Source organism: Ahaetulla prasina, chromosome 2, assembly GCF_028640845.1.
Source record: "Ahaetulla prasina isolate Xishuangbanna chromosome 2, ASM2864084v1, whole genome shotgun sequence".
NCBI classification, from domain to species: domain Eukaryota; kingdom Metazoa; phylum Chordata; class Lepidosauria; order Squamata; family Colubridae; genus Ahaetulla; species Ahaetulla prasina.
Window position 1 is genome coordinate 148,971,881 of NC_080540.1, and position 24,899 is coordinate 148,996,779.

The 24,899-nt window shown below is 39.8% G+C and overlaps 1 protein-coding gene across 2 annotated transcripts in view; it reads right to left on the reverse strand.

Annotated features, from left to right (window-relative positions):
* The window catches only part of ATAD5 (ATPase family AAA domain containing 5), a 30,983-nt gene extending 11,559 nt beyond the window's left edge, over window positions 1-19,424 (reverse strand). Inside the window, exons 1-15 of one of the 2 annotated variants that reach the window (XM_058168611.1) lie at window positions 19,217-19,424; window positions 15,423-17,077; window positions 15,204-15,261; window positions 14,047-14,217; window positions 12,660-12,783; window positions 12,108-12,186; window positions 11,316-11,497; window positions 10,567-10,727; window positions 7,562-7,706; window positions 6,971-7,204; window positions 5,251-5,347; window positions 3,812-3,888; window positions 3,370-3,515; window positions 3,141-3,291; window positions 1,763-1,924 (exon numbers count right to left, since the gene is read on the reverse strand). In XM_058168611.1, coding sequence (XP_058024594.1) covers window positions 1,763-1,924; window positions 3,141-3,291; window positions 3,370-3,515; window positions 3,812-3,888; window positions 5,251-5,347; window positions 6,971-7,204; window positions 7,562-7,706; window positions 10,567-10,727; window positions 11,316-11,497; window positions 12,108-12,186; window positions 12,660-12,783; window positions 14,047-14,217; window positions 15,204-15,261; window positions 15,423-17,077; window positions 19,217-19,267 — 3,493 coding nt within the window. In that variant the 5' untranslated portion in view covers window positions 19,268-19,424. Of the gene's footprint in view, window positions 1-1,762; window positions 1,925-3,140; window positions 3,292-3,369; window positions 3,516-3,811; window positions 3,889-5,250; window positions 5,348-6,970; window positions 7,244-7,561; window positions 7,707-10,566; window positions 10,728-11,315; window positions 11,498-12,107; window positions 12,187-12,659; window positions 12,784-14,046; window positions 14,218-15,203; window positions 15,262-15,422; window positions 17,078-19,216 lie in introns of both variants that reach the window. The other variant, XM_058168610.1, reaches the window with a different exon arrangement.
* Between the last annotated feature and the right edge of the window lie 5,475 nt (window positions 19,425-24,899).

Consider the following 24,899-nt stretch of genomic DNA (forward strand, 5'->3'; position numbering starts at 1 on the left):
GTCATGAGATCAACCTTTGGCAACATTCTGACAAGTAAGTCAATGGGGAAGCTAGATTCACTTAACAACCATGTTGCTAACTTAACAACTGCACTAATTCACTTAACACCATTGGCAAGAAGGGTGGTAAAATGGGACAAAACCAGGGGTGAAATGCTCCCGATTCGGACCGGATCGCCTGATCCCGCAGCGATGGCGGCGGGTGGTTCAGAGAACCGGTAGCAAAAATCCCTCCACCCCCCATTGCCCAGCTAAGCCGTTCGATCATCAGAGGTTTTTTTTTTAACTTTTAAAAGCATTTTTTCTTTGGCCGAAAAAATGCTTTTAAAAGTAAAAAAAAAAAAGTCTCTGATGATCGGGCGGCTCAGCTGGGATCATCAGAGCCATTTAAAAGCTTTTTTCTACAACCTCTTCGGCTTCGAAGAGGTTATAGAAAAAATGCTTTTAAAAGGCTCTGGAGATCCCAGCTGAGTTGCCTGATCGTCAGAGGCTTTTTTTTCTTTTAAAGGCAAAAAAAAAATGCTTTTAAAAGAAAAGAAAAGCCTCCGACGATCAGGCAACTCAGCTGGGATCGTCAGAGCCTTTTAAAAACATTTTTTTACAACCTCTTCGGCCGAAGAGGTTGTAGAAAAAATGCTTTTAAAAAGTAAAAAAAAAAAAGTTGGCCACGCCCACCCAGTCACATTACCCCCCTCACCAAGCCACAACCACAGAACCGGTAGTAACAAATTTTACATTTCACCACTGGACAAAACTCACTTAAAATATATTCCATTTAGCCACAGGAATGTTGGGCTTAATTGTGTTCGTACGTTGAGGACTACCTATACAGAAACTCAACATATAGCAGCTGAAGAAAACAAATGACAGCAGGGACATTTGGCGTGTTGCACTTCATACAGGTCAACAGCAGGAAATGTAACTCGTAAGGCAACACAAATGTTTATTCATTTAATTAGCTTCAGGGGCAGGCTGACTCCATCCTGACTCTGAGCAGCTTACAATTAACAATGGAACAGCAATGCAAAATAATAATAATAATAATAATAATAATAATCCGTGCATCCAGACAGCTATCAACATTCTACAAGTATACTATCCCAAAGATTATAAATTCCAGAACACTATGGGGATATGATCAAATGGATCTCCAGGGAGCATTGTTCCAAAAGACAGGGACTGTGACAGAGAGAGTCTGCTTTCTGGATCCCTTTAAATGGAATTGTTCAAAGAGAGGAGGCAGACACAGCAGTATGAAATCTTGCATTGACGTTGGCATTGAGTTAAAAAAAAAAAGGTTGGAATTTCACTTGAGATATGAAGGCTGCCAGATCTTGCAACTCTCACTCAGATCTTGCTATATCAGATGAGAATACTGAAATCACCTACGATTTTTTTTTTTAAAAAATTGTAAGTTCAGTGTTGATGCTTTTTGTGCACCAAAATAGGGATGTCAGGAATTTTCTGTTGCCAACCTAAGAGAAGTAGAACAGTTTCTTGCAGCCCCCTACATAGCAAATTATACACAACATCTACACGGCTTCAAATACAGGTTTTAATTCTGTTTAAAAAGGGAAAAAAAAGGACAAAGGCTCATATTTCCCTCATTCCCAAAGATCACATGCTGCAAGTTCTTAACATCTATAACAGCTAAAAGATCAGTCATTTGTACCTAATGGATTCAATTTTTACAAGACAAATTAGCACTCTCAATACTTTATTTCTAAAGAATAGACGTGTTTTATCATATGGTAAAGTTTACCTTTATTGCTCCTTGGTACTTTTTCTTCTTGGTTCTTCAGTTTGGAAGTTAATTTAAAATAGTTGTCTAGTGTTTTGGGCATTAAGCCTTGTTTTAATCCAGCTTTCCTGGGTGAAACGGAAAACTTCCTTGGGGACCACTCTTTTCTGGGAGACTGTTTCTCTACAACAGCAAATTTATACATAAACTTACAACAGGAAAACATTAGCTTTTATATTACGAGAACTCTTTTCCTTAATATAAACCTGCTATTTCCAAAGGAATTTATCTCCAAAACAGGCTGCATTTGGCCTTTGAGAAACATGCTGAGGGCCACATCCTAAGAGGTACGTGGGACTAAGCTGAATTAGTTGTAATTATTGTTAAAATTAAATGTAGCTCAGGGATGGTGTTGTTAGGGGTTTATTTTGTCTGGGGTGGGAGTGGGGGTGAGAGAAGGGAGGTTGTGCTTTCAAGTCAGGGTTGATTCCTGGCAACTGCCTGCACAAGTGCCTGCAGGTTTTTTGGCAAGATTTTCAGAACTATTTTTGCCAGTGCCTTCTCCTTCCTAAGGCTAAGAGTAACTCAGCTGGTTCCATCATTAAAGCAGAATTAGAACTCAAGAATCTCCTGGTTTCTAATTGACACTAACGCCTGTAATTACCACACCAAACTGGCTCTCTGCTTAGTTTAATGATATTTAGAATGATGTAGATATGTATTGATGAGCTAGTGATTAAGACATCGGGCTAGAAACTAGGAGATCGTTAAATTCTAGTCTTGCCTTAGGCAAGAAAGATAGCTGGGTGATTTGGGGCAGTCCCTCTCTCTCACCTCACCTCACAGGGTGGTTGTTAGAGGAGGAGGAAGGGGTATAGGTATGTTTACTGCCTTGAGTTATTTATAAATAATAATAACCAGAAATTCTCTATCCATTAACTTGTGGCTAAATCAGTGTTTCTCAACCTTGGCAACTTTAAGATGTGGATTTCAGCTCTCGGAATTCTGGGAGTTAAGTCCACGCCTCTTAAAGTTGTTAAAGTTGAGAAACACTGAGCTAAATGATGTTGGGAAAGATATTTTATAATGCCTGTCAGCAGTATTACTGCTACTGTAGACACAATATAGATCAAGCCTAAGCAGGTAAAGAAAACACCCTTACTGTCGACCATAAAGTTCTGATAAATTATGATTACAAGGAAAGTTCAGGTAGTGCTCTTTAGATGCTGATAGACTGTGCAGTGCAACAGAGATAAAAATAGTAATTGACCAGGTAAGACTGAAATTGTCCCTCAGTAAATATACAGCTATAATAAAGTTATTTTATGTAATTGCTCCATCCTTTCTTTTTTACGACTGGACAAAAAAATAAAAATAAAAAGAAGGAGAAATATCTTACTTGGTGACTTAGTGCTGGTGTGATGATTAAAGAAGCATGGCTTATGAGCATGTACACCTTGTTTGTTCACCTGGTGAGACTGAGTAGCTTCTTTTAATTGTGAGAGAATCTGCCTTCCGCTGCGCTGGCAAGAAGCATTCACTTCAAATATCTGCAAGGTAATTGTGAAGAACAGATAAGTTCGTAACACAACAACTTCACCTCCACTCTATTTACCGCTAGCACAAACCTTGAAGCCAAGCTCCTGTGCGCAAGCGTAGACCGCTGCTGTCTTCCCTATCCCAGGGGGTCCAATAAGCAACATGGTGTTGCACAAAACGTTTTCTTCATCGCTGACTGAGGTGTCATCTATGAAGTCCAAATGCTCTGAGGAACCTGTTCAGTTACAGAATGGCAAGGATAATAAAATCAGTCTTTAACTTGAGCATGTAAACCTGGACCAATTTTTAATTCTTGGATTCGTTATCCCTATTCAACATGAAATGAATATGGATAATGGCATTCCATGAGAAAAACAAAAGGTAGGAGAAAAAAAACCCTCCACAGATCAAATTAATCATTAATCTTTTACACAAAACATATACCCCTACTAGGCTCTTGATATAGCAAATAACAATTATAGTAAGCCCGATACATTTTATTTTAAAGAATGTGGAAAGATTCCAATATACCATCTTTGCTGCCGTTCTTTTCTTTTTGTGTTCTGTTTTCTTCCCAACTGGCTTTTCTTTTCCATTCACATAGCCATCTAATAAAAATAAAGAGAATGCCACATTATCACCAGCAGCAATACAGATAGTCCTTGATGTACGACAGTTTGTTTAGTGACCATTACAAGTTACAACGGCACTGAAAAAAGCGACTTATGACCATTTTTCACACTTATGACCGTTGCAGCATCCCCGTGTTCAAGTGATCAAAATTCAGACCCTTGGGCAACTGACTCCTATTGATGACGGTTGCGGGCGTCCCGGGGTCATGTGACCTCCTTTTGCAAACTTCTGACAAGCAAAGTCAGTGGGGGAAACCAGATTCACTTAACAACCCTGTTATTAATTTAACAACTGCAGTGATTCACTTAACAAACGTGACAAGAAAAATCGTAAAAGGAAGCAAAACTCAGTTCACAAATTTTTTCACTTAGCAATTTTTTTTTTTTTTGGAATTTATATCCCGCCCTTCTCCGAAGACTCAGGGCGGCTTACATTGTGTAAGGCAATAGTCTCATCCTATTTGTATATTTATATACAAAGTCAACTTATTGCCCCCCCACAACAATCTGGGTCCTCATTTTACCTACCTTATAAAGGATGGAAGGCTGAGTCAACCTTGGGCCTGGTGGGACTCGAGCCTGCAGTAATTGCAGGCAGCTGTGTGTTTATAACAGGCATTAGCCTGGTGAGCCACTTCCCAGCCCTTAAGTGCAATAGCACTTAGACTTATATACCGCTTCACAGTGCTTTTAAAGCCTGCTCTAAGCGGTTTACAGAGTCAGCCTATTGCCCCCAACAATCTGGATTCTCATTTTACCCACCTTGGAAGGCTGGAAGGCTAAGTCAACTTTGAGCCAGTGAGGTTCGATCCGCTGAGCTGCAGCTAGCGGTCAGCTGAAGTAGCCTGCAGTATGGCACTCTAACCACTGCGCCACCTCAGCTCTTCTAATTAGCAACATAAATTTTGGGCTCAATTGTGGCCGTAAGTTGAGGACAACTTATATATTCATATGTCAAACCCTCTATGTTTCTAAAAGAGTGTATGGGTGGATGGATATTGATAGATCAATAATACAGTGAGAGAACCAGGTATAACAACAATCGTACTAATTGCTTGGGGGAATATCCTTGTGGCAGGAGAAAGAACCATAGCCAGGACAATGCTCTGAATAGCAACTTCTGTCAACAGAAGGAATGGAAGAATGGTAAACCTCTCAAGAGGGACTCTCCCTGAAAAGGAAAAGCAAGTGGGGAGAGATGGGCTGTCAGACTTGCAAGAGTCTGTTATGGCAAACAGAAAGGAAAGCTAATGTTAGTATTCATGATATTTGTTTCTTGTCTGGACCACCTCGAAGGGCTGACAATCATTTATATTTTTAAAAAAAGTTATTTCTGACCTATGTAGCTTTTTAATTGCTTCAGTGTTGCCTATAAGTTCACTGGAGTTTTGTGGCTGGTATTTTTCGGTCCAAAGCATATCTTCACTTGCAAAATCTGTAGGTGTGAAAATAAAGTTATTCGTTTTAAGATGCCTCATGTGTTTATTACATCAAAACCTAGCAGTTTTCTAGCTCAAATAAAAGTTTGAATTCTAATCATTAAAGCTAATATTTCGTTGCTCTAACAAGCGCACTGCATTCTGACATTATACCAAGCGGCACTGCTTGAAGTTTCATTCTGTCTTCAATTAATCGAAGTTTAATATCTGAATCTAAAACTGCAGTTATCACTTTAAATAAACAGATTGATAATAGCAATTTGCTTCTTTCAATAAGAAATAGTGAAAGCTTTTCAGAGAAAAGTACAAGTTCGATTAATCTAAATTCATAAATTATTGAAAGTATAGATTAACTGAGATATCACAATTTAAAATTGCTTAAGATTTATAACTAAATAAATAATTAAAATGGCAGCAGCATCATGGATTCAACATTATACTGCTGTAGCAGAAGGAATGTCTGGGAATTGATTGTTAATTATCTTCCTAGTTCGCTGTTCATTTTATACTTTCCCATTACAATTCTTTGGAGCGTGCAGTGCATTAGCCAATTTAGGTCTCAGCAATCTGTTAAATAATGAAGCTTTCTATACTGGTAGTCCTCGATTTACAACCATTCATTTAGTGGCCATTCAAAGTTAGAAAGGCACTGAAAAAAGTTATCTGTGACCGTTTTTTAGCCTTATGACCACTGCAGCATCTTCATGGTCACGTGATCAAAATTCAGACGCTTGGCAACTGGCATGTATTTATGACGGTTGCAGTGTCCCAGGGTCACATGATCACCTCTGATAAAGTCAACGAAGAAGCTAGATTCACTTAACAATCGGTTTACTAACTTCACAACTGCAGTGATTCACTTAACAACTGTGGCAAGAAAAGTCATAAAACGGGGCAAAACTCACTTAAAAGCTGTCTTGTTCAGCAGTGGAAATTTTGGGCTCAATTATGGTCCTAAATCAAAGACTACCTTTAATATTCTCCTTGGTGAAAAAAACAAATTCTAGCTTTATAACTATCTTCTAAAGCAGGGATGTCAAACTCGATTTCATTGAGGGCCGAATCAGGGTTGTGTTTGACCTGGGGGTGGAGGGAGCATGGCCAGCTCGACATCACTCGTCTCAGGGGCACCTGTGATGGCCAAGTGCTAAATCAGGACTTCCCTCAGACCCTCCCTCTCATTATAATCTCTTTCCTTCCTCCTCCCTTCCCTTTTTCCTTCCCTCTTCCTTCCCCTCTTTCCTTCTTTTTCTTTGTCTTTCCTCTTTCCCTTTTCCTGTCCCTTCTTTGATGCTCAAATGCAAAAGGGGAAACAATTCTCCTTTTGTTTTGTTTTGCTTTTAGTTTGTTTTGTTAGTCCCGACACCCCAGGGGCCTGTTTTCAGCCACAACGGCCTCCTGCAGCCCTCTGTCAGCAAAAATGGAGCTTGGGGGGCCGAAAATGGAGCCTGGGAGGGCCGCAAACTCCATTTTTGCTGGCACAGGCACCGTGGGTTGATCCTTCGCTATTTCCAGGGCAGCCCTTCGGGCCAAATTTAAGCACCCCACAGGCCGGATGTAGCCAGCGGGCCTTGAGTTTGACACCTCTGTTCTAAAGTATTCAGAATAAAGACAGTTACCAGAAACACAGGTGATTTTTAATCCAGACTGAGAATCTTCTGTTATCTTCATCTCAGAATCTTTCGCCTTATCCATATCTATTAGGAGGCTATCTTCTGCTCCAATCGATTTCGCACCTGGTACCCGGGAAGGGCTTTTTGATAATTCAACCTCTGATTTTTCCTCCCGGTTCTTTCTTTTGCATTTTCGATCTTCAGTTTTTCGTTTCCTTTTGCCTTCTTTCTGCACTTCAACTGTGATTGTTTCAGAATTAATGGATTCGCATTTATTTACTGGTTTTAGGGAGTAAAAAAGCAAGACGTCATATCTGTGTGCATTTCTAGCATCAATATTTAATATATTCAAAAGATAATAGGACTGTAGTCTTAAATATTATATAGTTCTGTGCATATTTTAGAATTTTTTAGCATTCTCTTTCAGCTACCGGTGGTCTCAAAATGAATCCATTCAGAATTAGGTGAATCCTCCAGGACAGACTAATATCAATTTTTCTGGAAAATATATTTCCCTCAATTAAAGGTTTTTCTTCTCAGTAAATCCATATATTTTGCATTATCTACACAATAACTTTAGTTACACATACTGCTAACCTTGTTTATTGTTTTCAGGAAGAGCTTGTTTTTTCAAAAGTAGATCAAATAATAGTTTCACTGGAAACTGAGCATTGAAAGATTGAATCTCTTCCAACAAAACATCCCTCTGCATTTTGGAAAATACCGGTCGCCACCCAGATGGCTGCAAATAAAAGACAACATATTGCTTGCATACTGAATATTTCTGGTAATTAACAATTGTTTGATAAGGACACAATATTCTCTAGAGACTATGTAGTTAAAATATGTTGTAATAAAAGTCACTTCAATAATTAAAATTGTCACATAAAAGTTGTTCACATTCATTATTCATATACAATTTTAAGTCATGATTCCTGTGAATTTTGATTCATCATTCTTGGTTAAATGTAATCCTTTGGAGAAGAATGACAATATTTTCCTTCCTTCCTTCCCTCCCTCCCTCCCTCTGTATTTTCTTTTCATATCTTTGGTCTTATTCTGTTTTTGTCTTTTTTATACTGTTCTTTGTTTTTAAATGTTTTAGAAATTGTAAACTGCCCAACAGTCATTAAGAGCCCTGTTTCGGGTGACCCGTTCCCTCCTCCATCAGGAGGTGCGGGATGACCCCTTACAGGGATGTGCCGAGGAGTTTAGTGGTTATCTATACGATAAAATCGTTCCGCTCCGGGATGGTTTGGACTGAAATTGGGATGATCCAAGTGAGAGGGCGGAGATGCATCTTGTTGAGATTGTTTGGGATGAGTTTGACCCTGTGGCTCTTGAGGATGTGGACAGGTTGTTGGGGAGGTTACACGCCACCACGTTTACTGGACCCGTGTCCTTCCTGGTTGGTGCTGGCCACACAGGAGGTGACACGAGTCTGGCTCCGGGGGATTATTAATGCTTCCTTGTTGGAAGGGGTTTTCCCTGCTGCCTTGAAAGAGGCGGTAGTGAGACCCCTCCTCAAGAAGCCTTCCCTGGACCCAGCTATTTTGGGTAATTATCGTCCGGTCTCCAACCTTCGCTTTGTTGCGAAGGTTGTAGAGAGTGTGGTGGCATGGCAGCTACCTGGATGAAGCTGTCTATCTAGACCCGTTCCAGTCCGGCTTCCGGCCCGGATATAGTACGGAGACAGCTTTGGTCGCATTGGTGGATGATCTCTGGAGGGCCAGGGACAGGGGTTGTTCCTCTGCCCTGGTCTATGGTATCTTGCTGCACCGGTTGGAGAGTTTGGGAGTGGGAGGCACCATTTACCGGTGGTTCTCCTCCTATCTCTCTGACCGGTCGCAGACGGTGTTGAAAGGGGGCAGAGATCGACCGCGAGCCGCCTCACTTGTGGGGTGCCACAGGGGTCGATTCTCTCGCCTCTCCTGTTCAACATCTATATGAAGCCGCTGGGCGAGATCATCAGTGGCTTTGGGGTGAGATACCAACTGTACGCTGACAACACGCAGCTGTACTTTTCCACCCCGGGCCACCCCAACGAAGCTGTCAAAGTGCTGTCCCGGTGCTTGGAAGCCGTACGGGTCTGGATGGGGAGAAACAGGCTCAAGCTCAATCCCTCCAAGACGGAGTGGCTGTGGATGCCGGCACCCCGGTACAGTCAGCTGCAGCCACAGCTGACTGTTGGGGGCGAGTCACTAGCCCCAATGGAAAGGGTGCGCAACTTGGGTGTTCTTCTGGATGGACGGCTGTCATTTGAAGATCATGTGACGGCCATCTCCAGGAGAGCTTTTCACCAGGTTCGCCTGTTGCGCCCCTTCCTTGACCGGGATGCCTTATGCACGGTCACTCATGCTCTTGTCACCTCTCGCTTGGATTATTGCAATGCTCTCTACATGGGGCTCCCCTTAAAGTGCACTCGGAGGCTTCAGTTAGTTTAGAACACAGCTGCGCGGGTGATAGAGGGAGCCGCACGCGGCTCCCATGTAACACCACTCCTGCGCAGGCTGCACTGGCTGCCTGTGGTCTTTCTTTAAGGTTTTGGTCACTACCTTTAAAGCGCTCCATGGCTTAGGGCCTGGGTACTTACGGGACCGCCTACTGTTACCTCACACCTCCCATCAACCCGTACGCTCACACAGAGAGGGACTTCTCAGGGTGCCATCCGCCAAGCAATGTCGGCTGGCGGCCCCCAGGGGAAGATCCTTCTCTATGGGGGCTCCTACTCTCTGGAACGAACTTTCCCCTGGCTTGCGCCAATTGCCTGACCTTTGGATCTTTCGCCGCGAGCTGAAGAAGTATTTATTTACTCGCGCGGGGCTGGCTTAAATTTTAAATTATAAATTTTAAATTTTTAGTTGAATTTTAAGGGTTTTAGGTTTTAAATGTTTTAATCTCGGCCAATTATATAATAAGTTTTTAAATTTCTGTTTTAATTGTATATTGTTATGTTTTTTTATTCTGGCTGTAAACCGCCCCGAGTCCTTCGGGAGAAAGGCGGTATAAAAATCTAATAAATAATAATAATAATAATAAAAAGAGATAGGAAACATATAAATTTAATTTTTGGTGCTGCTGTTGTTATATTATTATTGTTGCTATCCTTGGGATGGTGACATTGTTCAGTGGGTGGCATTCTTTCTTTCGAGAGTGGGGCATTGGAATTTCATTTTAATGTGTGCTGTTGTGTATGCAGATAAATGACACTGCAGGTTATTTTACCTTAATTAAATAAATTAGCATACCATTCCATATAACATTGTTCTTATGTCAGTAAAATCACATATATAGTGCTACCAAAACTCCCCTAAACCCTAGTAAGACATTTCTAAAATGTAAAATCCACCATAATTTATATCAAGTAAGAATCTAAAGATAGGGACTAACTTAGTTTATAATTCCTGGCTTATAAGAAAAGGCAAATCAAAAGTCATTAAACTTTCTCGCTGAATTCCTATGGTTATGAAAACTGTTTTCACTCCCGGGAGAAACAAAACAGCACAGGCAAACAACAAGTGAGAATTCTGGTTCTCTATTTTGTGTTTAAGTGTCACAATGTTTACTCAAAATGTTCATAAAAATGATTATAAAATACTAACCACCACAACTGCAGAATCATTGCTATTAAGCTGTGCAGTTAAAACTGAGAGTTCCCCCAGCGAAAGGGTAAGTTTTGCAACATCAGTCACTTCAGAGTTCACATCCTTAAGTCTAGTTAAGAAGGAACAAGACGGTGGTGCCAATCTCCACATCAAGCATCCTACAAAAGAATAAAAATTCCATTAACAACTTTTAGAAAGCTATTCTCGAATAGAAATTATAGGAAAATCAAATGACGGGACACTATTCATTCATCTGTAATACACTTGTTGATAATTAACAAGTGTCTCGGGAGAAAGCTAAACAAAGTACTGCAGAAATCAATATTGTATAAAAAGACTCACTCTAATGAAATGAACTTAAGCACAAAATAAAAACCTGACTATTAGGTTCTTTAAGCGAAAACTCCTTGGTTGGCTTGCCCAGTAACACAGATGCAACATTACTACACACTTAGTAGTTTACACTCCTATACAACCTACTTTTATATTTACATTTAGTAGTTTTCACTCCTATGCAACCTACTTTTATATTTCTAGTCTCTTCTCTGGCTATCTTTCCTTAATATCTGGTGTCTTATTCCTCCAAGTACTAAGATTCTGACATAAAATACTTCCATAAACACAAAATAGCTAACTAATCAAATAAGAACATTTAATGTACTAAGTGTGTCAATAAGCCACCCTTAAAGTGAAAACATTCAATAACTTAATATTTATTACAGAAACTTCAAAAGATCAGCACTCACCATCATCCTTCTGTTGAACGTGGATCACTTTTTGAAAACAGGAATTAACTGCACAATATGCTTCCAACACCACTGCTTTTTTTGCAATCTTTTTCTTTAAAGATTCTGGTAAACCGCTCATTAAAAATTCACGTTTTGCTTTGAACTCTGTGTCATCTTGCGAGTTTTCAGACTCATCTTCACTAATGAAAATGACAACCAAAAATAACTTCAGTATACAGCAACTGGTTACAGCAACGCTTTTTGAAAAGATTACCGGCCGTTTAGGACTTTCAGAGAGGAATGGAGGCGGGCAATTTACTATGACCTTATTCAATTCTTTAATATACAAAGTACAGAGATTTTGAATAAGATTGCCTGAATGGCGTCTCATTAATAGTTGCTCCCAAGGGGCATCTTGGTTTACTAAGGACCTCTGGATGATGAAAGAACTAAAGGGAGAAGAGAATATATGTAACTTGGGGGTTCTTTGTACTCTCTGAACTTGGTTGTTTGCTTGCACATGTTTTATTACCCAACTAGGTAACACCATCAATGTATACATACATACCGACACATCCTTTTTCCAAGTTAAACATGATTTGCAAACATGCTTCTATCAAAGGTCTGTCTGAGCAGTAACTGAAGCTACAAATTTTTGAATCAAGAGGCATCTGACTCAAAAAACAAATATTAGCAAAATGCTAGCAATTTGGCAATACTAGCAAAATGCTAGCAAATACTGGCAATTTAATTTAGATAGAGTAACTCCCATAGTTATATCATTATTCCGTATAATGATAATGGACTGACCTGGATTTGATAAAAATAACTGCTTCATCTGTAGATTTTCTATTTTTTTTCCTAATTGCCAAAGACATTTTCTCCTTCCCTTTAAAGAAAACATATTGCTAAATTAGTATTAAGTTACACTTTAATCTTACTCTAGTAATGAAACAACATAAGAGAAATAAAAATCTCTTCATGAATCATTAATTTTTATGAATCTTTCCAGGAACTATTACACAATCTTACATAATGAAAAAGGCTCCTCTAATTTTTCTCTTTTTAAATATGGCCCAAATTTTTAAAGATTTTGGTGATTGATTACCACTTTCATATTTTATTTTCATCACAATTTTTGACAACTTAACTTCTATGTTTAAAAGTGAGAAATATTAGTGATAAAGAGGTCATTTATTATGTATTAGCTTCCACTGGATCAGGCTAAATTGACAAAACTTTGTTTATCAAAAGCTCTTTCCTGCCCTTCAACCATGACAGTTATGGCAAAGGAACAGGGTTTATGATCAGAGATCTCAGTTTGCCTTTATTGTAGCCACTGAACATATTGTAAATAAGTACCATTTGACTTCTTAGTTGCCTTCAAAAATTTGGACTTTTTCCCCAATACATCATTTACACTTTGGAGTTTTTTGGGATTTTCTATGTGGTCTGAAACAGTGCCTGAATCCAGAGCCTGGGAGTTCTGCATAAAAACAAATAAATATTAACAAATTATTATTACTACTCAAAGGCTAGAGGAATCTTTGATTGCCTGTTGGTGATGTATAGATGCATCATTTTGCTCCTTGTTTTTCCCCCAATAATTTGTCAAAATTTCCTAACCTTTAATGCATAAATTCTCTGGTAAATTAATATGCCTTTATATTTCATGCAATGTTAGTAAGTCCATGGAGCTCAGGGCACATAATAGCTCCATGGCCAATATACCACTTCACAGTTCTTTACAGCTGTCTCTAAGTGGTTTAGAGTCAGAATATTTCCCCCAATAATCTGGATCCTCATTTTACCAATCTTGGAAGGATGGAAGGTTGAATCAACCTTGAGCCCCACCAGAATCAAACTCCTGGCAGTGAACTGAATTAACCTGCAATACTGCATTCTAACCACTGTGTCACCCTGGCATACATAAATAAATGTGGCAAATCATTACAAGCATGGCTTATCATGAACATATTGGCATACATCCTTCCTTCCTTAATGTGGCTCAGTTTTATCATGTCCTCTTCAAGCAGTTCTAGGCATAAGTAACAGATGCTATCCCCATAACAAATCTATAATAAATGAAAAGGTTGCTCTCTGGTTAGAAGAATAAAGAAGACTGCTGCAGATGACACAGTAAGGCCAAAACAAACAATGGACAGCTGGTTTCTAACTGCCACTTAGGGAAAGAAGCCACTAAGTAAGAGCAAACATCCAAGAATAAGCTTAAAATCGAAAGATATTAAATATCTTAATATGTCCTCTTCCTTCGTCTCCTTATTTCCAATGTTATATTTAATTTTGAATGAAAAAGCTAAATAATCATAATGCTATGATTAATGTCCTAAGCTGAAGCTAATATTGATAGGATATCTAGTTTTTCTTTCTTCTTCTCTATGTTCAATACTCTGAAGTACTTAAATAATAGAATATTAAGAATCTAAGAATACCTTATTGAAATAATAAATTGTATCAGGAGTTACAGTAACACAATAATAAAGAAAAAAAAAAGAATATAAGGCATGCTTTCATGTTGTTGTGCTGTCCAAATCTACCCATTATAACTTGGGCTGGTTGTAAAGTTTCTATCACATTTTTTGCTACAATTAAACTTTAACTGAATGTAAAACAAAACATGTAAAACAAAGCAAGTTTATTAAGTTATTTCAAACTCAACAGGAAACATTTTAGTTAGTTTCAGCAGCAAAATTATGATTACATAAATCAGTGATCGCAACAGACTTACTTCTATTTTTTCTAAATGTTTCTTTTCCGCAAGAGCCCGTTGTCTAGAAGAGCGTCTTAAAGATACATGGAACGCTTCTTCCACGGTTCTTGATATTCGATTATGCTGCACAGCCTTTGCTTTCTCAACCAATTTCTTTGCTTTGAAAATATTTCTAGAAGTTGAATTCATCTACCACAAAAATGAAAAATAATTAACAGCTGAGAGCTGAAGTACATGCACCCTTTCCAAACTGTGTTTTTCCTTCCTATAAGATACCTCTGAATATAATGAACAGTATTAATGTCACATATTAAGTAGATCTCTGATAGGGTGTAAAACAGGAAAATAATTACCGTATATACTCGAATATAAGCCGATCCGAGTATAAGCCGAGGTCCCCAATTTTACCCCAAAAACTGGGGTAAACTGGGGACTCGAGTATAAGCCGAGGGTGGGAAATGAGGCACCTACCGGTTGGGGAAACCCTCCCTCCCTCAGCTGAGAAGGCTGGCGGCTCCCCCGCCCCGCCCTCTCACTGCACCGGCAGGGCTTCCCCGCGCCGTCCGGTAAAATGTGAAAAAAAGAAAAAAAAACAAAACTCGAGTATAAGCCGTATATACTCGAGTATAAGCCGAGGGGCTTAAAAAAAAAACAAAACTCGAGTATAAGCCGTATAGACCCGAGTATAAGCCGAGGGGACGTTTTTCAGCACAAAAAACGTGCTGAAAAACTCGGCTTATACTCGAGTATATACGGTAGTTATAACAAATATGTACATAGCACATATATACACATACACACACATACAAATTTCCATGCATTCTACTGAAGGTGCCAGTATGAGTCAATATACTCATTTGCAAAATCTCGAGTGTAGCAAGATCAGTAAATTTGCTTTCATTACTCTGCTTTCATTCTCTAAATATATTGACCACAAGATAATGCAGGTAATTGAAAATTTAAGTTACATGATCATAAGAATGGCAACCCTAGCTTCAGTGTAAATATTTTCCACGAAGTCTGAAAATAGGCCTGTGCAAACCTTATATTTTTCATGGGTTTAAGAGGCTTAATTTTCATACATCAAAGATCATTTTCACACGTTAAATCTAGCTATCTAACCTTAATTTTTTACAATGATGCCTCAAGGTTACTTTCATTCAGATTTATCATACCTTTACATTCTGCTGCGTAAATCTGTCTGAGGTATTAATAATTCGGGTGAACTTCATCCTGTATAAACCAAAACAAAAAAAAAACCCCACTCCATAATGTTAAACTTTTAAAAAAATGCAACTTCAGTATGTTTTAAAACCCTGATAAGTTTCTATTTCCAGACAAAATTATGTAGCAACCATTACTTTTACTCCCAAAATATGTCAAAATAACATTACCTTATTGGGTTGTTTGAATCAAAGGGCTCAGTTATCACTTCAGCAGTATACAAGTCATTTTTAGAAGATCGGTTTGTTTTAGGAGTAGAGGTCTGCTGAGGGCAAGCATCTAGTGGATTTTCAGTAACAGCCTGTGGAACCATGGCTTTTTCCGGTGTACTCTGGCTTCTCTTTTGCCGACAATGTCTTTTCAATCTCTTACTTTTTTGAGAAAATTCTTTTTCTTTCTCAGTTGGTGTTGTCCTATTAATTGGACCGCGAGCATTATTGTTCTGGTTATCATTAATATTGAAATCCTTCTCGTTTGCTTCCACTATGCTCTTCCGCTTTTTGGATTTATTTCTTACTCTAGTGCTATCACATTTTTCGGTGATGTCCTGGGCAGTGCCAGTACCATAAGCTATCAATGCAGTATTTGCAGTTTTTTGGTTAGAATCATCCTCACATTCGTCCCCATCTAGTTCGTGGCTTGATGGTTTTTCTCCGACTTCTTTCTGCTTACTAGGTCCCCTTTTAGCTCCACTTTTTACTACATCTGCTCCTGGCTGTCTAAAAGCTTTCATAAATTGGTATCGTTCTTCTGCAGTGCATTTCGATTTCACAGTCTCTGAGCCTGCACTTTCTAATACCGCCAGTTCTAACTCCTCTTCCGCAATCACCACGTTTGACTTTCTTTTCTGAGTCACCTGTTCGATATGCTCCATTTCTGAGGAAGCTGGCCTCTTTTTTACTTTGGCTTTGCTTTTTTGGTTTACAAAAATAGAGGCGATTTTCTGGGACCGGAGAGATTTTGGAGGGATAGAATGAATTTGGGCGAGGACAGTCACTTTCTTAAGTGGCAAATCTTGAGTATCTTGATCAATGTCTGTTTTATCAGAGGCCACAAAATCATCAGGTGTCTGTCTGCTTGGAATCTGTTCGAAGTCTTCTTCTTGGCTTTTTAAGAAGTCTTCAAATGATACAGTGACAGTATTGTATGGTGTTATCTGGGCTCTAGCCTCAGGATCCATTACAGTTTTATTTTCTGATTCAGTGACAGACACAATTTGTTTATTAGTTTCTTTACATGAATCCTTTGCCTGTGTTTCAGGGGTAGAATTTTCAGACAAATCCATGTCATTCTTAGGCTTCCTTCTTTTTAATTTTTTGGCATTGCTTTTTACTACATTTCCTTCTATTTTAGTTTTTCTTTCCTCAGTCTTATAGCTAACTTTATTGATATAGCCTTCACTACAAACATTGAATGTCTGTTCCCCATTTGTGAGGCTAATCAACGCAATATCATTGTGACTCATGAAACTAGCCTTCCGGTTCTCTTCTTGTGGATTGGCTGTCTCTTTATCATTATCCTTATTCACTTCTACCAAAGGCTCAGGCTCAGGTGTTTTATCAGTTTTTAAGTTAGTCCGCTTTCCTCTCCATTTAAGTTTTGATGGAGGCTTTGAAGAACTTTTCAGTGATATTGAGTTTGCTTTGCTTTCTTGCTCCAGTAGAGGTGAAGGAGCATTCTCATTTATAGGAGGTTTTTTTAAATAATCCATTATATTATTAGACTTTAGTGGTGACAATGCGCTCTCAACATTTTTCCCCAATGGAGAAAAATAGCTGGTAATTGCGTTTATAGAAAGATTGCCTTCCTTCCGTTTAGTACATGACTGTGAAGAAAGAGCATAAAAATAAATACAATAAAATGCAAATGCAATATCTTATCAACGTGATATTCACTTTGGAATTATTTTTAAAGATTTTCAGCATATCACTCACAAAAGTATGGCATTATTTTTAAGTGTTGCGCAGTGGTTTGAATTCACTACCCAAAATATGTTTTAAAACATTTGGGGACTGCAAATATAACATCTTTCTGCAACTTAAAGCACACTTTATTTCAGACATGTCTTCTTGTTAATAGGCAACAAATTCAGGCTTTAATTTAGAGAACCTAGACCTGTGATGGCGAACCTATGGCACGTATTCCACAGGTCGCACACGGAGCCACCTCTGCGGTCATGCAAGCTGACGCGCAGGTCAGCTCCACTGCGCATGCCCATGCAACTCCCGCTGGCCAGCTGATTTTTGGGTCTCTGCCAGGAGATCCGCTTGCATGCACAGGGGAGATGAGGCTCAAGCTTGCATGAGCAGGGGGTGGGGGTGGGGGTGGGGTGCAGTGCACTCCGGTACCCCATTTTTGGTTCCAGAAGGCTTCAAGGAGGTATGCTAGCACAAAAATGGGGCGTGGGGAGGTACAGCGCACCCCCTACTTCTGGTTTTAGGTGGCTTCCAGAAGCCCTGCTAGCACCAAAATGGGGGGTCACACATGGGGGTGGGGGAGCATGGGGTGTTGTGCGCGCGTATGCGGAGGCAGCGTGGGGGGGAGTGTGCATACATACGTGGGGCCGGGGCCTGCGGGGAGAATTGCATTATGGCTGTTGGCATGTGCATGCGTGCCATCGTGTGAGTACACACGCTTTTGGCACCCGAGGAAAAAAAGGCTCACCATCACTGACCTAGACCATTATTAATGCCAGTACCCAAAAATGAAGAAAAAGCTGAACAGACATATAGTATAGATAGGTAATCCTTGACTTTTGTTTAGCAACCCATTCAAAGGTACAACAGCACCAAAAAAAGTTACTTACAACTGGTCCTCATGGCATTGACCACAACATGGTCCCCTACTGTCACAGCATCCCCACAGTCATGTGATCAAAATTTGGGTATTTGACACTTGGCATGCATCCCAGCTCATGTGGTCATCATTTGTGATCTTCCAAGCTGGTATCCAACAAGCAAAGCCAGTGGGAGAATCATGGCAAAAAAGATCATAAAATCGAGCACAAGCCACTTAACAACTGCCTTGTTTAGCAATGGGAAACCCGATACCAATTGTCATTGTAAGTCGAGGACTACCTGTACTTATCTTTTGTATTACAGCAGATTGCTTTCTTAACTCTTTTCCATGAGTCAAAGCAGAACAAAGTAGCCATGCCTACTTAAACAAAAATATGGACATGAGAGCGATCTGACTGCTACATCCGTCACATCAATGGCCAGGGTTGACTTAAACAAAATAATACCAATCAAACGGGCCAAGGATAAGAAAATACCCTTAAACAGGAAATACAAGGTTCTACTAGAATCAGTACCAGGCATTGGATTAGTGCAAACTTCTATACTTTGTAAAGAAATCTTGACAACCAAAATTAGTTTAACTTTCAATCAAGGGTATTTCTTGTCTGACTGCTACAATTCTAAAAAGAGGGACTACAATCTTTGACCACGGATGGCTCTTCTTGAGTCCTCCTGGTTGAGAATGACAGTATGCAGAAAGACCAGAAAGTCCAGTTTGCCTCTTGAAAAAAGCACTTTTGGGACAACCATGACCTGGATGACCGAGAATCTCCATAGACAGTAGGCAGAAAAGAGTTCCTTAGAAAGCTAGCAAAAAGTTTGACACCTCCTCTCTAACCTGGCACGTCCAAGGATCAGGTGCCAAGGATCCTCGGTTTTGGGAGGGATCGCAAAACCAAGCGCGCAAGGAGACACATGAAATCAACAGGCTAATACAGGCAAAAAGACAATTTCTTTCCCCGCTTAAAATCCAGATTAATATGCAGAGGTTGCATGTATATATTAAGGGGGGGGGGAGGCAAGAAGGTGTCAAAAGATTAAAGCCGGTTACCGGCGCCTATACAAAGAGAGCTCGGCAGCCCGACCGCTTTCCCCACCGCGCTCGGGCGAGCAAAAGCAGGGAGATCGAAGAGCCTCCTCCTCCTCTTCTTCTTCTTCACGCTTACCTGAGCAGCCCCGTCAGTCGGCGAAGCAGTAGCGGCCGCGAACACGGCCATCTTCCCTTGCGAGAGAGCCGTCCCCGCCGGCTCCTGTCCGCCATTCAGCGGGAAGAGGAACCCAATCGGAAATTCCCGCGCGAGAAACACAATCGGACAAACCAGAAAAAAGACCGCGCGAGAGGCGGGGCAAGTGGGAGGGATTTGGAGCGCCGCAACACTGGGAGGGAGGGGCGTGCGCTCTCGGGAAGCACGTGACAGGAGAGCTGTGGCAAGACCCCGCTCATCGCCGTGTTCTATGTCACGTGAACCTCCGAGCCAATTAAAGGAAGGCTCCTCGCGGCAGGGGGAAGGTTTTGCTTTGTTTTCGAGGCACAAAGTGGTTGAAGGCTGTTTTGAGCTGAATTCGGCTCCTGGTGGCCGTCTAGTTCATTGTTTCACTAACAATATTGGAAGTGGGTGCATTGCACTGTGTTCTTCTGGGATGTTGCTTTTAATTCATTGTTTTATTTCATTTCTTTTTTTTTGTCACAACAGTATACACAAACATCGTCATAAATAAAAACAAGATATCATGAAAGACATATATGTATATATAAGTAAAAACGTGCAACAACTATGTTAATTTGTTATAATGAAGGGAACAATAGGACAGGAACGGTAGGCACTTTGTGCTCTTATGCACGCCCCTTAATTCAAACATAAATCATACTAGGTAGGATACTAAGTAAATTTACATTGTTTACTTAGTATCCTAGTATGATTTATGTTGATTGCTTATTTAGTTTCCATGACTATCACGAAGTGCTGTATTTTTATTTATTTATTTTGTCAGAAAGTATAAGCATAAGCATGAAATAATTATACAATATATAAGCATGTATATGAGTATGTAATAACTATATTAATTGGATATAACGAAAGGAAACAATAGGACAGGAACGGTAGGCACGCTTGTGCTCTTATGCACGCCCCTCACAGATCTCTTAGAAATGGGGTGAGGTCAATAATAGAAAGTTTTTGGTTGAAGCTGGGGATTTTGGGAAGAGACCACAGAGTCAGGTAGTTTATTCCAGGCATTAACAACTCTGTTACTGAAGTCGTATTTTCTACAATCAAGATCGGACCGGTTAACATTAAGCTTAAATCTGTTGTGTGCTCATGTATTGTTGCGATTGAAGCTGATTATGTTTTATGATGAATGTATTTTTACAATGACTATGATAATGATCTATCACTATTGTATACACACTGAGAGCTTATGCACAGAAATGACAAATTCCTTGGCCAATAAGGAATTCTAATAATTCTAATTCATTGTTTTCAATTTGGATAAATTTCTAGAGAGAAAGCCATGTTTATATTATGTAGAAAACTAATGTAAAATCTTGTAGATGTGCCTGTAAAGCTTCCAGAGCCTTGAGTATGGCCCTCAGAAATTTGTAGTGAAATTGTATTATTTCACTGAATTTAATACAGGCATGCATTAAAACCAGCATAGCGTAATAAGGGCGGAGACAGGTTCAAGTCCACCTTCAGTCACAGAAACTGGGTGACTTCAGACCATAATATGTCAGTTATGTAGAAGAATCGGAGGAGGGACCGTTATGGTTCATTGCACAGTCAGCCAGATGTTCAGATTGGATTTTTTTATCCACCTATCCAATCTTTCCCAAAGACCTGGGATAGGCAGATGTTTGATGGTGTTAGGAGTATCATCGCAGGACATAAGCTGTTCCAAGTAAAGCTGCCTTTTGCAATTGACTGATGGTGAATTTGTTTCAATTATTATTATATGCACAACAATGTCGAATCACAGCTGCCTGTTCTTTAGCTGGTGTTGGCCTTCCTACACATCAAATTATACCCAGGAAGTTAGGGTTTAGTATCAGCATAGTAGATACATAGATTCAACTTGTATAGCCTTTTGTAATTTACAGATGGAAAGCCCCTTCATTACATCACCCAGCAAGATTCAACCAAGCCTGGGACTCAAGACAACCGACAAAGTTACCCCTGCATGACCCCATGAGAGTCTGACAACCAATCAGATTACATTTCTTACAGGAACAGGAAGCTCCAAGGTGGGGCCCAAGAGAGGGTATAAATATCTCTTTCTCTCTCTTCCATGTGTTCATTTTGCCCAGGACCCAAAAAACCCATGTGGTCCTGTCCACCATTAAACCATCTTTCCAAACAGCTTCCGTGTTTCCAGTGTCTTCCTCCCCACTTAGAACTGAACCCAGATGGACATTTCTTCCAACAGAACTGAACCAGATGGATTTTCGTTCCGACAGTACCATTGTTGCTACGTTATGCCATTGTTGGTAATCTGTGCCATCTTCTTGTAACAGCTTATTTGTTGGTCCACTGTTTCTTCAGTGTTTTGCAGAGATGGCATTTGCTGGCTGTTGCTGTCTTTTCAATGCTGAATATATATGCATTTGTTCTTAAGGCTTAGTCTTGTGCAATCAGAATTAGCCCTTCTGTCTCTTTCTTCAACTTTCCTGCACTTAGCCTTTGACATTTCTCTTTTCTGTTCCTCATCTACACAGCAATATTGACAGATTCTACTTACCAAGGAACGTAGGTGGGCATGGAATGTTACAAGTAACAGATAGTGGAAGAAGAAAAAAGAGCACTTGAAGAATATCTGAAGGATAGTGAAGTAAATACGGTGAAGTTAGTATATGATGAAGGTTTTCTGTAGGCCAGTTTACTAGCTTCACTGCGTCTACTGCATTCATATATTCTTCCATTTGGAATAGCTGCAGACACAAAACCTGAAATGTTTGGGTTGTTTTGGAATGCATGTCTCTTCTCCTGTGAGGGTCATGGTTTGTTTGCTTTTTATTTCCGTGCTCAAAAAAGATGCAGCTGCGCGGGTGATAGAGGGAGCTTCGCGTAGCTCCCACGTAACACCGCTCCTGCGCAGACTGCACTGGCTACCTGTGGCCTTTCGAGTGCACTTTAAGGTGTTGGTTACGACCTTTAAAGCGCTCCATGGCTAGGGCCTGGGTACTTACGGGACCGCCTGCTGTTACCGTATGCCTCCCACTGACCCGTACGCTCTCACAGAGAGGGACTTCTCAGGGTGCCGTCCGCCAAGCAATGTCGGCTGGCGGCCCCCAGGGGAAGGTCCTTCTCTGTGGGGGCTCCCACACTTTGGAACGAACTTCCCCCGGGCTTACGCCAAATACCTGACCTTCGGACCTTCCGCCGCGAACTGAAGACACATCTTTTCATTCGCGCAGGGCTGGCTTAAATTTTAAATTTTAAATTACATAAATTTTATCGATTTTAAATTTTTTACTAATTTTAAATGGGGTTTTGGTTTTTATAAATTTTTAAATTTATAAATTTTTAGGCTAATTATAATAAGTTTTTTAACTTGCATTTTAAATTGTATACTGTAGTGTCTGTATTTTATTGTTGCCTGTACACCGCCCTGAGTCCTTCAGGAGAAGGGCGGTATAAAAATCAAATAAATAATAATAATAATAATAATCTTGGAATAGTTTTTAGGGGTTGAGTAGTACAAGGCTGGAGCACGTCACTCATCTCTGCCCTCCTCCTCCTCCTCCTCCTCCTCCTCCTCCTCCTCCTCGTGATTTATGTACTAACCCATCCATTCTCATCTTCCTAGTACTTTTCCTTATCTCCCTTCCCTTTGTTATCTGCTTTATTCCAGATAAAAACCACACCATCAACTGATGCTACAGGAATGGGAATCAGATAATATTCTGACAAAGGCTTGTGGTTCGATATGGCACATTAACATAAAAATATAAATTTCATATTAAGTGAAATTTCCTTACCCATACATATGTAGAGCCCCAATGAAGCATGTAATTTTAGATACCCTGGTTCTAGAATATTGAAATGTGTGTTGCAGCAGTCCAACCCAAACTCTTTCCTTACGTACCTGCATACTGGTAGTCCTTGACTTACAACAGTTTGTTTAGTAACAGTTCAAAGTTACAACGGCACTAAAAAAAAGTGACATGACAGCTTTTCACACTTACATTGTTGCATCCCTATGGTCACATTATCAAAATTTGGATGCTTTGCAACTGACTCATTTATGATGGTTGTAGTGTCCCAAGGTCATGTGATTACCTTTTGCAACCCTCTAGCAAGCAAAGTCAGTGGGAAAGCCAGATTCACTTAACAACTGTTTTATCAACCTAAAAACTGCAGTGATTCACTTAACAACTGTGGCAAGGAAGGTCATAAAATGGGGCAAAACTTATTTAACAAAAACCTCACTTAACAATAGAAATTTTGGGCTCCATTGTTGTAAGTCAAGGACTACCTCTGGGCATGTCAATTTTTTCATCTTTCAATTTTCAAACATTTGGGATGCTCAAAAGTTGTGACATGCCTTGAGGATTGTAAAGATTTTGGTTGCTTTAATGTAATTTAGATGTGCTTTTTAACTACATAAATATCGTAACTTTTTAACATTTTGTTTCATTTGTACAACAGCATGTAACACAAGTATGGAACAGCATAGTTTAGATTATGACCTCACATCACACAATTTATTATTTTGGAATCATCTTGGCTACCTGAAAAAGCTATTCAGAGATTTGTATTTATACTAATTACTTTACAGTAATTATTGAAAGCTAGTGATTTATATTGTCTCTAGCATCCTTCTCCTTGGTAACAACATTATCAGCTCTATAATGGGTTGATGGATGGTGCAAGTCCTGAGTGAGAAAGAACAACTAAAATGAAAACAACAAAATACCTTATTCCACCAGACTTGAAATCCTAGGCTTAGAAAACTTGGAACTCCGTCGCCTTCGACAAGACCTATGTTTAACTCACAGAATCATCTATTGTAATGTCCTTCCTGTTAAAGACTACTTCAGCTTTAATTGCAATAATACAAGAGCAACCAATAGATTTAAACTAAATGTCAACCGCTTTAATCTAGATTGCAGAAAATACGACTTCTGTAACAGAATCATCAGTGCTTGGAATACTTTACCTGACTCTGTGGTCTCTTCCCATAATCCTAAAAGCTTTAACCAAAAACTTTCTACTATTGACCTCACCCCATTCCTAAGAGGACCATAAGGGGCGTGCATAAGGGCACAAACGTGCCTACCGTTCCTGTCCTATTGTTTTTCTTTTTCTTCTTCCTATATCTATATATATGCTTATACCTCCTAATATTTACTCATATATATGTTTATATACCATATAATCTTTTGTATGATGTTGTGACAAAATAAATAAAATAAAATAAATAAATAAACAAACTATCAAGTTAAATAACTGACTCACGAAATAGCTTCTCGGAATGACGACCCTATTTTTTTCAACACGTATCTGCCCATCTACCATAATTTGGGTGTTGTTTTTTTTTTTTAAAAAAAGTCCTTTTTGCTGTAATTAACCACGTCGCTTCGGTTAAAACCAGTCAAGAAAACAGCTCCGGATTTATAATCTTCATTCATTCTTCAGAGTCGGGCAACTGGAATCGGTGATCGTTCCGAAAATAAAAATATTAAAATACGGGCTTCACAGCAGGAGCGGAGAACCTCGGAGACTCCGCCCCTGTTCCTGTCTCTTGCACGGCTGAAATCCCCGGATGTCCTTCGCTTCCAGTTGTGAAGCTACTGCCAATAGTGGGCTTGGCTGAGCGGAGGGCCTGCTGCTCTCGCTGCCGACGGGCGGG